This window comes from Melanerpes formicivorus, unplaced genomic scaffold, assembly GCF_026170545.1.
Source record: "Melanerpes formicivorus ecotype bairdi unplaced genomic scaffold, bMelFor1.0.p_v2 SCAF_10, whole genome shotgun sequence".
Lineage (NCBI taxonomy): Eukaryota > Metazoa > Chordata > Aves > Piciformes > Picidae > Melanerpes > Melanerpes formicivorus.
In genome coordinates, this window is record NW_027142362.1 from 6,849,052 (window position 1) to 6,864,364 (window position 15,313).

The 15,313-nt window shown below is 47.9% G+C and overlaps 1 protein-coding gene across 3 annotated transcripts in view; it reads left to right on the forward strand.

The window, feature by feature from the left end:
* The window catches only part of CEMIP (cell migration inducing hyaluronidase 1), a 122,262-nt gene that overhangs the window by 83,162 nt on the left and 23,787 nt on the right, over positions 1-15,313 (forward strand). For all 3 annotated transcript variants that reach the window (XM_068143448.1, XM_068143449.1, XM_068143447.1), the window contains 4 exons: positions 5,071-5,246; positions 5,826-6,035; positions 11,366-11,571; positions 14,669-14,738. In XM_068143448.1, the coding sequence (XP_067999549.1) occupies positions 5,071-5,246; positions 5,826-6,035; positions 11,366-11,571; positions 14,669-14,738 (662 nt within the window). The remainder of the gene's footprint in view (positions 1-5,070; positions 5,247-5,825; positions 6,036-11,365; positions 11,572-14,668; positions 14,739-15,313) is intronic.

Below are 15,313 nucleotides of genomic sequence, written 5' to 3' on the forward strand. Positions count from 1 at the left end.
TCTTGATAAAGCATGATAAAACCATTTGTGCCTGGCATAATTACCCCAATTATCCCATGTGCTGGTGAATCCATGATTAGAAGCAAGATAGCTGAAATCCTGCTTACTGGGTTGCAAATTCTAGGGAGAAATGAAGTTTACTGTGGTCTAGTTCATGCAGAGGGCTTCAAGTTAAAAATGTAAATGCATAGAGATCTCACAGCTTCACAGGCTGTGTCAGCACTCACGTGGTGCTGTAAGTTAGTCTGCTATTAAAATTCAGATAGTTTTAGAGATTTTGGGGGTTCTGTTTCAAAGTTGGCATAATTTTGGCTGAAACTTGCCAGAGGCTCTGTTTTAAGGCAAGCTTGGTGCTTGAGTCCTGTGGAAGGACAGGCAGGAAAACAGTCTTTTCTAAGAGCCCCTCAGAGCTCTTCTGCCTCTGGGCTTGGCCTAGAGCAAGAGTTAATAGAAACACGTTCAGGTTTATGTAGCGGTTCAGAAAGGGTCGACTTTGGGCCTCACTGAAGTAAGGATCTGATCCCTTTGTTTACCAAACCTGCCTAATCTTCCTATCCCAGCTGCAAGACCTTACATGTCAGGTTAAGGAGTGGGAAAACCTGGAAAGTTGGAGAGGGAAAGCCTAACAGTTCCAGCAGCATGTCAGCAGACTGCCAAGTAGCTGCTGCAGGAAGAGGGCATGGAGTGGGACAGGAGTGGGCTTAGGAAAGAATGAGTCTGCCCCTGGATGAAAACATTCAGAGGGCTTGCAGAGAGCTCTCAGTGCTCAGTTAATGGCAGCGTGATGCACTGCCCTCAGTGCACATCAGCCCTCCTGTGGCACCTGTGCAGCAGGAAGAGCTGCTGGGAACAGCCTTGGAGCTAACCAGCTGCAGAGGCTTTGATCCAGCATGGTTTAAGCACACACTGAACCATACCAGAGTGAACCCAAGGGTCTTTACATTCAGAAGGTGTGTTGCTGACTTTTTGTGGCACACTGCGCACAGGCTTGAGGGAGAAAAGGGATGAGTGGCTCTAGCAGGATGAGTGACTAAGCAGGAAAGTGCCCCAAAGCAGGCTTAGTTACCTCTGAACTCCTTATAAAGTTTTGTCCATTTTGTCCTTTTACTTGAAGCATATTTTTCCATGTAAAAATCAGGGATTTGAGGAATATTTATTCACTAAGACACCAAGTGGTGCTGCATGACTCAAGAAGCTGGGCAGCTCACCCAGGCTGCGCTGCATGGCACTACAGGCTTGTGGCTTAGGGTGGCAACAGCAACCCCCATCAAGATAATTCAGAATAATGAGGATTTGACAGGATGCCTGTGTGAACATTTGTGGGTTATTACATATAAGCAAGAGGGACATTGCCACCAGTGCTGACAAATGTGTGGCAAAAGTGCTAAATCTGCCAGGGTTGGCATCTGGGATGAGCTGCCCTGGTTTTTAGGGATGCCCTGAAGGATTCACTGTCACTCACACTGTGGGTTGGACAAAAAAGCTTGTGCTTAGCCCTTGCTTTAAGAACTGTTGTTTAGGAAACATTAAAAGACCACGAGGGAGAAGGTCTTAATCTTAGAGAGCCCAAAAGAGAACAAAAGAGAGAAGAAAAACAACCACCATAATTCAGGATCATAACAGCTCCAGGTTATTTTCACCAAACCCAGACCTCCAGGTGCCTGTTTCACTTCTGCCAGAGAGATTTAGCAGTTTGTGTCATGTAGAGCCAAAGCCTTCAGGAATGCCTGGCTGTACCTGGGAGGTTTTCAGAGACTCATCAGAGCTGAGCACTCTTCCACAGCTGTGGCAGCTGAAATAGTTTTGAATTTCCACCCTTCCTGGGTTTGGTAAGACCTGAGAGTCAGGTTTTATGGCCAGGTTCAAGTATGGGAGCTTTTTCTGGTGCTTTGTACAGCTTGCAGAGACTCTGCTTTGCATTATTCTGTTGACATGAGCGTGCCCTTGCTCAGAGGATCATCTATGTTTGCTTTTATGTGTCCTTTGTTTCAAGGATAACTGTGTCCTAACCAGGGACTTTAATACTCACTATCTTGAGTAAGAAGCATGGGAATGTGCTCCTATTTTTACCTCATCAAGACTTCTACCAGGCAAGGCCACACATTAAGGAAACAGTCCTTGGGATTGTATATTTTGCTAGCTGGAGTCCCTGATGTGACAAATACAGGGTGTTTGTCCATCACACAGACCTCTTGTGGGGACACATAATCTGTGTCACTGCAAGCCTGGCTCACTGGCATGGCAATGTCAGTCTGTGAGGGATGCATCAAGACCAAGCCCAGAAGAGGAGATGATGAATCAGTGCCCCCTGGGTTTGTTGGCAGTCAGGCAGCCACAGGCATTGGCTTTGATGATGAAGCAGCAGACACGATCCTGCCACGTCCAAAGCACAGTGCTGCCTTTTTAGTATCAAACCACTTCAGTGGTGGCTTGCAAACCCCTGGTTTGGGTTTGCCCATGATCAGTGCTCAGGGTGTCAGATGTTATGGCTGCTCTCTGGGCAGGCTCTGTGTGCTGGCTGCGAGCAGCAGCCTAACCTCACATTTGTAGCTCTGCTGAGCGAGACGTTCTCGTTCCCATGTGAACTCACTCACCACGGAGCAGCCTTTGTTGAGGTTTGTTCATGCCCATCACTAACCATGCCCCAGTGGCTCCCTGGAGGTGCCACGTGTCTGTAAATGCTGAACATGGTGCTCCCAGCCACATAGGAAGTACCTGGGGCTGGAGTGCAGGTTCCCAGCAGGCATTTGCAGCACTTGAGGGCTCCTGTGCCAGGTTCTGTCTCTCAGAGCAGTTTCAGGAGCACAGCCCCACTGCCATGTGGGGAGCTTGAATTTCTGGAGGCCTTGAGGGGGGGGGTTGTTTCTCAAAGCTCTGTTAAAGGAGCTATTATTCAAAATCCACTTCTGTGCTGGAAAGGAATTGCTTTCCATCTCTCCTCTTATCTCCAAACCAGTCAAGTCAGCAAAAGCAGCAAGTGAAAAACATGCACCCAAGAAGTTATATTTAGAAGCTGGTTAGTCTGTATTTAACATTCCTGTCCCTGCTCCCCCTGCTTTGCATGTCTGGACTGGTGTGAAATTCAATTAAACACACGCCAGCAGGGCATTTATTGTGCTAGGGCTCAGCGCTTGAATACCAAACCTGCCTATCTGATGTCACCGCTGCAACTGCTGGAGATGTGGCTTCAAGCAGGATCTTCTTACAGTTATCTCAGCTTCTTCCTGCATTTCAGTAAATCAAGGAAAGGTCAGCTCTGGGGGAAACAGAAAAACAACGGCTTGAAAACAGTTTCCTAACTCAAGGCTGTGCTCCATAAGAGCTCAAGGATCCATCACAGTGTCCTCATGAGGAGGACACTCACTGTGGTGGCTTTTTTATTGCACGTGAATAAGGGAAGCAAAGCTGCTTTTTGGATGGGCTGGGTCTGCTTTGGCCACACACATAATGAGGCTTATTGGCTTCATGGAAATGATGTGGGGAAGCCCAGGACTTTCATGGGAGGCAATAGCCCAAAAGGAGGATGTGGAAGCTCGTGCCCCCTTGCAACCTCTTTTTTCCTGGGGCTAAATGTGGATTGCAGAGGAACCTCATCTTCCTACTGCAGCCCCAGATAAAAGCATCCACCTGTTCTGCCTTCTCCACTCCTCTAGTCAACAGAGAGGGTTTTTTTTCACATAATCATTTTATTTTGATGGCAGAGGTGCTGAGGCAGAGGGCACACATAGTGCTGTGAGCCCTGTCCTGCAACACAGCAACCTGCAAGAGAGGCAGAGCATTCACCCTTCCCAGATCCCAATCCTACCATCAAACTGCACACTCTCATCTGCAGGAGAAGAGGCAGTGAATGATGTGTGCTTATTTTTGTTATGAAGTCAAAGCATGGTGTTTTGGTTAAAAACAAGGCTGTTTCCCTGTTCAGAATCCTCCCCTCCACTTGGACTTTCTGCTTAAGCTTAAAGCACTTCTCAGCAGCAGCCAGGCTTCAGGCTTGCCATTTGTTTCTAATTACAGATTTGAATGATTCCTCTGAAATGAAATACATGCAAGTGTAGCATTCCTTAGAGTTCAGCCTTTACTTAAAGAGTTTATTAGTTATTTTTACTGGAATCCTACAGAATGTAGTCAGTAAGATGAACCTTTCCCCAACTGCACTCGCTGCAGAAAGCTGCGGAAGGAAGGAGGGAGCAGGAATATGTTTGAATGAAATTACAGCATAGATCTGATTGTGCTTTCTACACAGCTGCACTGCCTGGGCTTCACCCCCTCTCTGGTCATGCCAGGGAAAGCTATCAGTCCTTTTAACCCCTCTGTGGAGTCAGGGGGTGTGCGTGGAGGATGTTGTGAGCAATTTGGCCTGGCAGTGGGTGGTGTAGAGGCAGATGCATGAGCTCCTTGATTCCAACTGCACCAGGGCAGAGGGAAGCATTAAGAGCAAGCAAAGACATGCAGGCAGGTCTAAAATTGAGAGGTTTGGGAGGTCAGGCAGCAGGAGGGTTTGCAGCCCATGGGTTGGATGAGGGGTTGCAGTTGTCCCAAGCCACAATTGCTACACAGTTTTGTGCCCAGTCCTCTCTTTGCTCAGATTAAAAGCCATGCTGTTAGCAGGGGCAGGCTCATGCTCATCCACAAGTAGAGCTGTGGGCTCTGAGCAACTTCACGTCTCACTATGGGAATTGCTGTGCTAACCTTGGGGATCTAGACTTTTAAGTAGCTGCATCATGAGTTTTCTTTGCATTTGGATGTTCATTCCTGGCTGATTGTAATCCAAAGGAAAAAGCTCTTGAATGATCGCAGTCCCTTCTCAAGGTGGGAGATGTGTTTTGTCTAACAGACTGCTGGCTTAACAAACTGGTTAAATGAAGCAATTTAAGACTAAAAATCCCACTTCCTCTGTTGCAAATATCTCAGTGACACCTGCCTCTCTTTGAGGTGCCAGCCAAGAGTTTTTTGCTGACTCAGTTACTCCTTTCATTATCATGCCAAGCCCACACCAGCCCCCAGCACAGGAAGCACAAGGGGAAAATGGCGTTGGCAGAGTAACCCTGACACTGGGTTCTGTTCCTTCAGGGAAGGCAGCTTACCTCCACGTTGGAGAAGTCATTGATGGTGTGGACATGCGGGCAGAAGTGGGGCTGCTGAGCCACAACGTTGTGGTGATGGGCGAGATGGAGCGGACGTGCTATGAGTACAGCAGCAAGTTGTGCTCCTTCTTTGATTTCGACACCTTTGGGGGACACATCAAGGTAGGGCTGGAGCTGCCTTCTTGCACTTTCCTCCTCTCAGCCACACCTTCACATACCAAGGACACCAGGATGCAGGAAGGGAAAAATCCCTTGTGTCAGCAACTGAGCAAAGAGCCACTCCCCACAGTACAGCAGATCCACCCCACTGCTGCTGCCTGTCCATTGGCTTTGAAGTGCACTCAAGCCCCTGCAGATATTGCTCAGCAAGCCAGGCTGCTGTTCAACCCACCCATGATAGGGTCTCCACACCTCAATGCCAATTTTCCTCAGTTTCTGGTGGCACTCAGCCTGGGGAGTTTGTTTTGACCCAAGTGACTGCAGCTCCTTAACAGTATTAGATACAAATCGTTTTCCTTCTAGAATTAGGCAAAGGATAGCCATGGTAGCAGTGGTGGGATCAAGGAGCAGCTATGCTCCCCTTAGCCCCTATGAACCCTCTTCCCTCACCCTGCAGCCATACTGCTCCCACTTGGTAACTCTTTCTAGCAGATACAGTCAACCCTTCTCTCCCTGTATTCCTCCTCCTTCTCACCCTCCACATCCTTCATGTTTCTTGACTGATGTTCTGTTGTTCTCCAGATTGGTCTGGATTTTAAGGCTGCCCACATTGAAGGTCTAGAGCTGAAATACATGGGCCAGCAGACAATGGGACATTATCCAATTCATTTCCATATGGCTGGAGATGTGGATGAGAAAGGAGGCTACAACCCTCCAACGTACGTGAAGGATGTCTCCATCCACCACACCTTCTCCCGCTGTGTCACAGTCCATGGATCCAATGGCTTACTGGTAAGAAGAACCAATGTCTACCTTAGACATGAAGGCAGCAGTCAGATGATTTCCTCCTAGCATGAATACAGTCTAATTGTTCCCCCCTACTCCACTCTGGTGAAACTGCCCCCTAGAGTACTGTGTCCAGTTCTGGAGCCCCTATTACAGGAAGGATCTGGATGTGCTGGAAAGTGTCCAGAGAAAGGCCATGAGGATGATCAGAGGGCTGGAGCTGCTCTCCTGTGAAGATAGATTGAAAGAGTTTGGGCTATTCGGTCTGGAGAAGAGAAGGCTGAGAAGAGACCTAATTGTGGCCTTCCAGGATCTGAAGGAGGCCACAAGAAAGCTGGGGAGGGACTTTTTAAGGCTGTCATGTAATGATAGGACTAGGAGGAATGGAACAAAAATAGAAATGGGTAGATTCAGATTGGATGTTAGGAAGAAGTTCTTCCCCATGAGGGTGGTGAGACACTGGAACCAGTTGCCCAGGGAGGTGGTGGAAGCTTCATCCCTGGAGGTTTTGAAGGCCAGGCTGGATGTGACTGTAAGCAGCCTGATCTAGTGTGAGGCATCCCTACCCGTGGCAGGGGGTTGGAAGTGGATGATCCTTAAGGTCCCTTCCAACCCTAACAATTCTGTGATTCTAATTACTGCAGGACATGAGGTGCCCTCCTGCCAGAGCCTGGGGCTGTCTCTTGCTGCCCTGGCTAGATGCTGCAGGTGTGTTTCATGGCCAATGTGGTGCTGTGGGCTGTGCCTGACTTGGAGTGGGCTGAGCTTTTGTGTGCAGTGATGCCTGCAGACCAGCCCACCTCTAATGAGCAGTTGAATCTATCTGTGGACTGCCAGCTTGCTATTTAAAGAGGATAATCAGAAGGTTTAACTGTGCTTCATCTTTCCTGTAAGGAAGGTTTCTGCTTGCAGTGCCATTCACACATTAAGCACTCTCAGAGCTCTGATTTGTCAGAATTGCCTTCCAAAACAAGAAATCCTTTAGAGTAAATCTGTAAAATCACCTTTGCTTACCAGACAAAGTACAGCACACAAGACGGAGAGTACATGTTCAGCTTCTCCCTGGAGGTAGGGGTGCCACCTTCTTTGGGTAAGGAACCAGAGTGAAAAAAATGATACCTTACTGACTGGCATGTAATCCCAAAAGGCTTTTCTCACTCTTACCCTACCTCTGATGGCTTCTTCTTACTCACAGTCAAGAAATATGCAGAAATCTATCCCCAAAGCAGAGCTGCCAAAGGTGTGAACCCAGCATCAGGTTTGACTAGACAACTTTTCCCCAAGTATCAGCTCAAATCTAGTCTTCAAAAGAGCAGCTGTTATCTGCTGTTTACAAATCCAAGGGTTTGGGGTTGACCTCTGTCCTTCTAGGTTTATAGCATGACCTTGAAACCCTACCAAGTGAACATGGCTTCTGAAGCAAAAAGCCATTCTACTGTCTAAGAGAGCCAAGGCATGAAGGGTGAGGTGGCATCCTCCCAGTGTGAAGGCTGCAGGCAAGGGGCTCAGTGTACAGCTAATGTGCAGGCTGGAAGGACAGCAGTGTAGGTTTCATTTGTCACACCCTCATGGGCTATCACCAGTGGCACCATAAAATACATTCTTTGGCTGCACAGAGGTTGCATAGCTGTTGATGAGCTGCAGACCAGCTAAAGCCCTGCTGCTGGATCTACGAGCCTCGTTCCCCATAGATTAACACTTGCCAAACCAAATACCCAGAGCCTGGCATTTTTCTTATCAGCCAGACACATGGATTCATAGAGAGCATTTGGAAATAGTTCTGTCTCTTGTGCTTTCTCCAAGTGGCAGCTGTGCTGTGGGGATCCACGACACAGGCATCTGTGTGCTCAGGCTTCACCAGCCAAGATGGCATGATGAAATTTAGAAAGGCTGCAGTAGCTGATGAAAGCAGCTTGATTCTCACAATAGCCACAATTCCCTACATGACCATGCTTTGCCTCCACAACAAGGCACCCAAGTGGAATCTTAGAATTGAGGACATATACAATCTGAAATGGACATTAGCCCAGGACTGTATCCCTGTTGATTTTATTTATCAAAACATTTGAACACTAAGCTCTGCTCATGGTACTTTAACAGCTGTTCCTTTTAGCCATGCAATTCTTGCTGACAGCTGAAAAGAAAGCCCCAGTCAAATAATGCAACCTGAGCAAGTTTGTTCAGTTGCATCACAGAAAGCATACTCCAAAGGCTGCATCACTTCATTGTTGGTTCAGTCCTTTGTGATAGGCATCTTCAGTCAGCAGGTCCATGCCTTGATTCATGAGGTGATCCCACCATGATCTCCACATCTGCTTTCTGACTCTATTTTCCTTCCTTTCCACTTCCTGCTACCACAGGTTTGCTCACAGACACCCACACGGGTCCCTGATGATCACAACAGCTATTCTATGCATTTCCTAGTTGCCTGCTATCTCATGACTTGGCCAACACTACCTGTTCCTACCTGCAGGAGCACCTTTCAGTTCCATCTTTCCCCACCTGACATTCCTTCCCTCTGAGTCAGGCAGATCCAAAGCACACTTTGCTGACAGAATGAGGATGTGCACACAATGCCCTTGGGAAATAGCCATGCAAAGACTCTGACTGGACTATTAAACCTCAGCACAGCACTTAATGGTGTTCTCAACGTTCACATTTCAGAGTGGCTTCTTGCATGACTGTGACTGGGTACCTGTGCAGATCCTTTAAGAGATGGGAGGGGGGGCATCAGCTGTCGTTGTCATTACAACAGGCTGGCAGTTCAGAGCCAGGCTGCCCTGCTTGCTTTGCTATTGCTTTTCTTGTGTCACTGCAGACTCACTCATACTGGAAATACCAGGGGGGAAGAGTGTCCAGGTGTCCCTGATGACAGGGATGTGTTTCTGTGGGCCTGCACAGTGTGCTAGCAGTCACTATTTCAGCATCAGCTGACTTCCATTCGTGGATTGTTCTGCACTCTTCTGCAAATTCATATCCCCTGGAAGGCACAGAGGGGCCTTCTGCAAACAGATCTGTAGAAATTCCTTTCTCACCACAGTAATTGTTTGAAAATGAAATAATTACCCAATGTTTTCTTTAACAGATTGGCCATAGAACCACTGAGTTATGCCACTGCAATCCCAGGGTTGGAACTTTGCTCTGATTCCCAATCTCTCCACCCTTTCCCAGTGTGCACACTAAAATAGAATCAGCCACTGGGGAGGTCAATAAACAGTCTGGCAGGATCCAGGGCAGAGCTCTACTTCATGAACTAAGAGGCTGTGCTAATGGCTTCAGTGGTCTCTCCTTTAGTAATCCAGCTATACTACACAACAATAGTTTTACCATGAAGAGCATTGTCTAGCCATAAATTATTCCTGGTTAAAGTAAGATTATGGACTGTTAGGAATGTTTTGATCAAAGGAAGAATTAAATCCACTTGGAACAAGCATTGTTTGCTATCCAAGCATTTCAGTGCTGGGCTTGTGAAAACACACAAAGGAAACTAAGGCAGAGCTGCCCAAGAGACGAGATATGGGGAGAGAAATGAATCAGATGGAGGGTGACAACGGCTGGTAACTGCCTGGTGTTCTGTGGGCCCTCAGGGATGAGCTAGGAGAGCAACTGGCACTTGCTGGCTTGGAGCCCCTCTCTCTGCTTCACTCCTCTCTCACTGTGCTGGCAGATGGGCTCCTCCACATACAAGAGAGGGGCTTTGCCCCAGCTGCACTCTGATCACTGCAGGCCTTCAAGTCCCAGTCCTGGTGCAGTGCTGGGAAGATGAACAACCATGCAAAGTGGCTAACATTGCCCTAGGGAAACTGTTGCCATCATCCAAATGTCACAGCACCGGTGACACCTTTATTGTCTTTCCAATGTGACTCTTGTGTGAAGGTTTCTGCGCAGTTCTGGCATCTCCCTGCTTAAAAGACTTGCTCTGTCTGTTGGAAACATCCAGCAGATCACTCACTCTCCTGCAATGTTCCTCTCTCTGTAAACCTTCAGCAATGCAAGGCTCAGACAGCTCCTTCTTCCAAGAGGGGACAGTTCCGCCTAGTACTTACCGGTTACACCTAAATAGAGAAGCCTAAACTTTGCCAGATCTAGCATCTAATTAGCTCAGGGGGCTAGCAGTGAATTCCAGCGAGCTGTCCTCAGATGCTCCCCTTTGCAGGTCGTTGTAGCTGTGTTCAGTTCAGTCTGATGCCTTGTGTTCAGAGGTTTGACTATTTATACTGCAGCACGGATGGCACAGAATAGATGTGTGTGCAGATGTAAGCTCGCAATAGGCTCAGCAAGCGGAGTGTTCTTTCTTGTGTGGAAACATATTTGTAGCTATTTCAATACCAGCCCTGGCATTTTATTTGAAATTGGTTCTCCTTGCCTTGAGAATGAGATATGAAGGTGGCAGAGGAGTCCCAGGGCTGTACAGAACAATTCAGGCAGTTGAGCATCCAATTCTCTCAAAGGCACCATAGAAAATCTGCCTTCTGGCCAGTTTAGGATTGTCTTTGCTCCTTGGCACTCGCTGCTTCACCAGAAGCATTTGTAGGAACATCCTGGGATTTGCCAGGAAGGTATCCCAAGTCCAAGGCAATTGATGGCTGATGGGAAAAGCAAAGAGACAGACCAGGACAGACCTGAATTTTCTGTATCCCAGACACATCCACTACCAACTGACATGCTGGGCACAGTGTGTCCAAGTGCTGTTGTTTCCTAGCCACATTCCAGCTGCTGAAGCTGTTTTCTCAGCTCTTTCAGCAGTGGGTAGGGTGTTGTTCTATCCAGCACAACGGTGTCCTGACGTTAGCAACATTCAAACCAAACCCAGAGCAGCACTGATTAACACCAGCTGATTTGTCTCAGGGTCAAGAAAAGCTTCTGTCAGCATCTTGGAAAGAAAGGATCAGGTCAAACCTAAACCAAGCCAGCCTGTCTGGAAAACAACTTGCTGTCTCTTTGATAGCCTGAAAATGTATTTTTCAGCTCAGCTGCATTTTTCAGCTGCATTTCATGGAGCTCCATGTGAAGGTGCATGGGCCCAGATGTGATCTGAATGTGTAACATCCTCCAATAATCCATTAACCTCATGGTTTTTTCCAGCCCCATGCTGAGATAGTCTCTGATTTCACAGGCTGACAAAAAGAGAGGAATGAGCATTTCCTAGGTGATGACAAATTCTAGTTAAATGTAAGTGCTGGAGTTACTGCTCTTCAGAGCAGAGAGTGATCTTGATTTGGGTTTTGCTTACACACCCTGAGCTCGAGAGGGTGCTGAGGTTGCCAAGAGCCATTGCTGTAGTTTCTCCTCATTCACATGAAAGGTGAATGCTGCCCTTTGTTCTGTACATGCAGGTGAAGGACGTTGTGGGCTACGATGCCCTGGGCCATTGCTTCTTTACAGAGGATGGCCCGGAGGAGCGCAACACTTTTGATCACTGCCTTGGGCTGCTGGTCAAACCCAGCACCCTGCTCCCCTCCGACCGAGACAGCAGGATGTGCAAGCTGATCACTGAGGGTGCTTACCCAGGCTACATCCCCAAACCCAGGCAGGACTGTAGGTGAGTGGGAGCCTTCCTTTTCTTCTTTCTTTTTATTGCAAGGCTTAGCCGTAAGAGATAGCATCACACATGTATGGCACAGTAACCTGTAGAGCTCTGGGCTGCATACCCCAAAGGCTGAGAACATCCTCCTGGGGATCTCCATACCTGTGCTGTTCAAATTCCTATACACACTGAGGTGTAATTTCATTTTTATCATGAAGTCAGTTGAGATGCTTCCTACCCCAGGAAAGGGATTTCATAAATGTTTGTAAATATCTGAGGGCTGGGTGTCAGAAAGGAGGGGACAGGCTCTGCTCAGCTGCACCCTGTGACAGGACAAGGGGCAATGGATATAAACTACAGCACAAGAGGTTCCACCTCAGCAGGAGGAGGAACTTCTGGAACAGGCTCCCCAGAGAGGTTGTGGAGTCTCCTTCTCTGGAGACTTTCAAGCCCTATCTGGATGCATTCCTGTGTGACCTGTGCTGGATTCTATGGTTCTGCTCTGGCAGGGGGGTTGGACTCCATGATTTCCAGGGGTCCCTTCCAACCCCTAACATCCTGTAAAACTTCTCTTTGCCACAAACCCTATATTACACTTGGAAGATGCCAAATGCTTCTCATCTCCTTTTTTGCAAGATCCTTTCCTCTAAGTAGCCTTAGAGATCTGCCAGCTGAGGTTTAGATGAGGGTTGTAAAGGCACCAGAACAGATTTTACAAGTGCTGTCTGCAGTTTGGTTGCAATATAGGAAGAAATCAGGTGCGGTGCAGGAGAAACAAATCCACCTTGGCCACACAGATAAGCTGTAGGATTGTTTTTTTCATGGAGGAATGAATGAGTTCTTCATTAGCAGCAAATTTTAAGCACAACTCAGAGGAAGGGCAGTCACTAATACTTTAGTTGTAGCTGACCCTGTCATAAGGTGGGATATGGACTCCCTTTACTCCTGAAGGCCATTCTAGCCCTTCTTTCCATTTTCCAGATGGTTTTCTGCCCCCCAAAATCAAGGTGCACAGCTTAGGAATATGATTTAATTGCTAATTACAGGGAGCCTACTCATTTTGATGGATGTCAGGCACCTAATTAGCTTTCTTCTTCTTTCCACATCCCTCTGACTCTCCTCAAAAGAGCACCAGACTCCCAGAGCAGTAACTCTGAGCTTAGCAGCTAGGCAAGCAGATGCCCAGCCACAGTCCATGGAGCATGGCATGTGGTCTGGAGCACATCTCTGGCCCCATGCTGCATTCAGAGGGTTTGCCATTAACACCTGGATGTCAAGCTTGCCTCCAAGATGCTGACATTGATGGTGGATCACCTCGGGGACAAGGCCCCTGTGCAACAGAACAGGAGGTTATCCAGGGTGAAGATTTATCTTGAGCCCACAGCAGCTGCTGGGAGACAGGAAGACTTCTGCCTGTAGCCCAGATTTTTCTCCAGGAATTTATTCTGCTGTAGGTGGGGGTGGAGGGGAGGAGGGGAACCTGCCCTTTTGAGAAAAGCTAAATTTTACTTCCACAAAAGGTCAATGAGAAAGGCTGTGGAGCCAAATACCCACCCTGAACATGAGCTAGTTAGGAGCTGATTGATGCCTAAACTACAAATCTTTGGGGGATTTCTTTTATTTGGAAACACTCTCAACCTGCTGAGACTGTATCAGTATCACCCAGCCTGTCCTCAGAGCTGGGGTTTTGTCCAAAGAAACATATTTTTAGATTGTTAGTTTGGCAAGGGGAGGAGATGGATTCATGCAATGCTCCTTTCCACATCTGTGATTGCTTAGAAATTACCCTGCACATCTCCATTCATAAAGTAAGAGCTAATCAGCTGTTGTGCTCATTGTCCCCTGAGAGTCCACCTCGTGGCCAGAGGGACATGTTTTGTGGCATTCTGAAGGCTGTTTTATGACAGTGTGCTAGGAATGCTAGGTGGAGGTGTGATGAAGAGGTCCTGTGGTACTTTGTGCCCCATCTTGCTTTATCAACTCAAGGTCAGATCAGAACAGCTCACCAGGCTCAGCCAGGCTTCAAGTGCCAGAGCACACTGGGGCTGCCCTGGGGCAGCAGCCCAGGCACCCTGCACAGGGAGCACTGGCTGCAGCTCCTTTGCCTTGGAAGAGGCAGGCAAGGAGCTGTGGCCAGCAGTGGAGACAGGGCTCTGAGGAGCAGGACAGGGCTGGAAGGCAGCTCACTGGGGAAACACAACAGCCTTGCCCCTGCCTGCAAAGCAGCAGAGATTTTGTAAATCACCTCAAATTGTTTCTTTCTAGGCCAATCCCAAGCCCAAAATAGAAACCATTCGCTATGCTTCCACGATAAAGTCACACAAAGGAAACCTCATCCTAGGAGAAGCAAAATCAGGTGGCCTAAAGCCCCTGTGAAGTCCTTCATGGCAGATTAAACTAGAGATAACATTTCCATAGGTTCACCCCGACAGGAGGCTGAATCTTACCCAGTAAATTTAGGGAGGCATTGTGCTGGGGGTAAGGTCTGACTGTGTCCTCCCAGAGCTCCTGTGCCTGTTGCTTAATGAGTGCTGCGGGACAGGGTGGATTGATCTTTCCTCCTTGATGGGAGCCTTTCAGTTAAGAGTCTTTTATGTGCATTAGGCAAATGGAGCCCTTTTATCTCAAAAGAAATGCATAGGAGGAGAGCAAATAAAGCTGATGAATCACAGCAGCCCTTGGAGAAGGCAGGTCCTGGGGTATTCCTGGAAAGCCCTTCAGAGGAATTCATGGGGTCCTGGGCTAAACGAGCCTCTGATGAATTCGAGGGCTTGTCTGGGGGCAAAGACTCTTTCTGCAAGTTGTGAAACAACACGTTTTCCTCATAATAAAACCTGACTGGCATCTGACAGCTTCATAGCAGGCTTGGAATTGCAGTCAAAATTCCTCATTTAATACTCAGGGCTTTAAAAGATAAGGGCATGCTCTCTGTCAAACCTCAGAGGACATGTGGTTGGAGAAGAGAAGGAAAACCCCATTCCCTTTTAACCCTAGGCAGGACCCCTTATCTGGGGAGTCATCAGCCCTGCCTGTACTGGGGGGAGTTGTGTGGTGGCTCTGTGTGTGTTTGAAGCATCATTTTCATGTTCCTCTTTGTTTTCCTGCCCTGCAGCGCCGTGTCCACCTTCTGGATAGCCAACCCACACAACAACCTCATCAACTGTGCAGCTGCAGGGTCTGAAGTGAGTACAGGAGTTTCCTACTTGGTAGCAGCTCAAACCAGTTACAGCCCAGCGAGGCTGAGGCTCTGCCTGGTGTTGCTGAGCCATGTGTGAGCATGGCTAGCTCCACAATAAAACCCAGCACTTGTAGTTTTGTTCCACTCTTGTTGCTGCTTGCTGTTTCTTGAGCTGGATGGCTCAACCAAAAATTCCCAGCCTTTGCCCAGTGTGTAGCCTCAGTAAATTAAATAAATGTGACTGTGGAGTCTCAGGGAAGTCTTTGGCAACGATTTTGTTGATTGCAGTACTCTAAGTCTCGGTCACATCAGGAGCCTGTATTTTCCTGCTGAGACAAATGAAGGAGTAAACCAAACCTTGACCAAAGAGACGTGGTCTCTCCAAAGCTTCCAAATCTGAGTACAGAGATTTTGGGGCTTCTTGACATGTTTTTAGGCAGCTAAATAAAAATGGTCTGTTCTTTAGAGATGGGGATGTGCAGTGATAGGAGGACAGCAGTGTGTGTGTCTCTCTGTGTGTGCGCTCTGATTTTGAAAGTCTGGCCTATACTTTCAACACAGATGCCAAAACCTACCTTG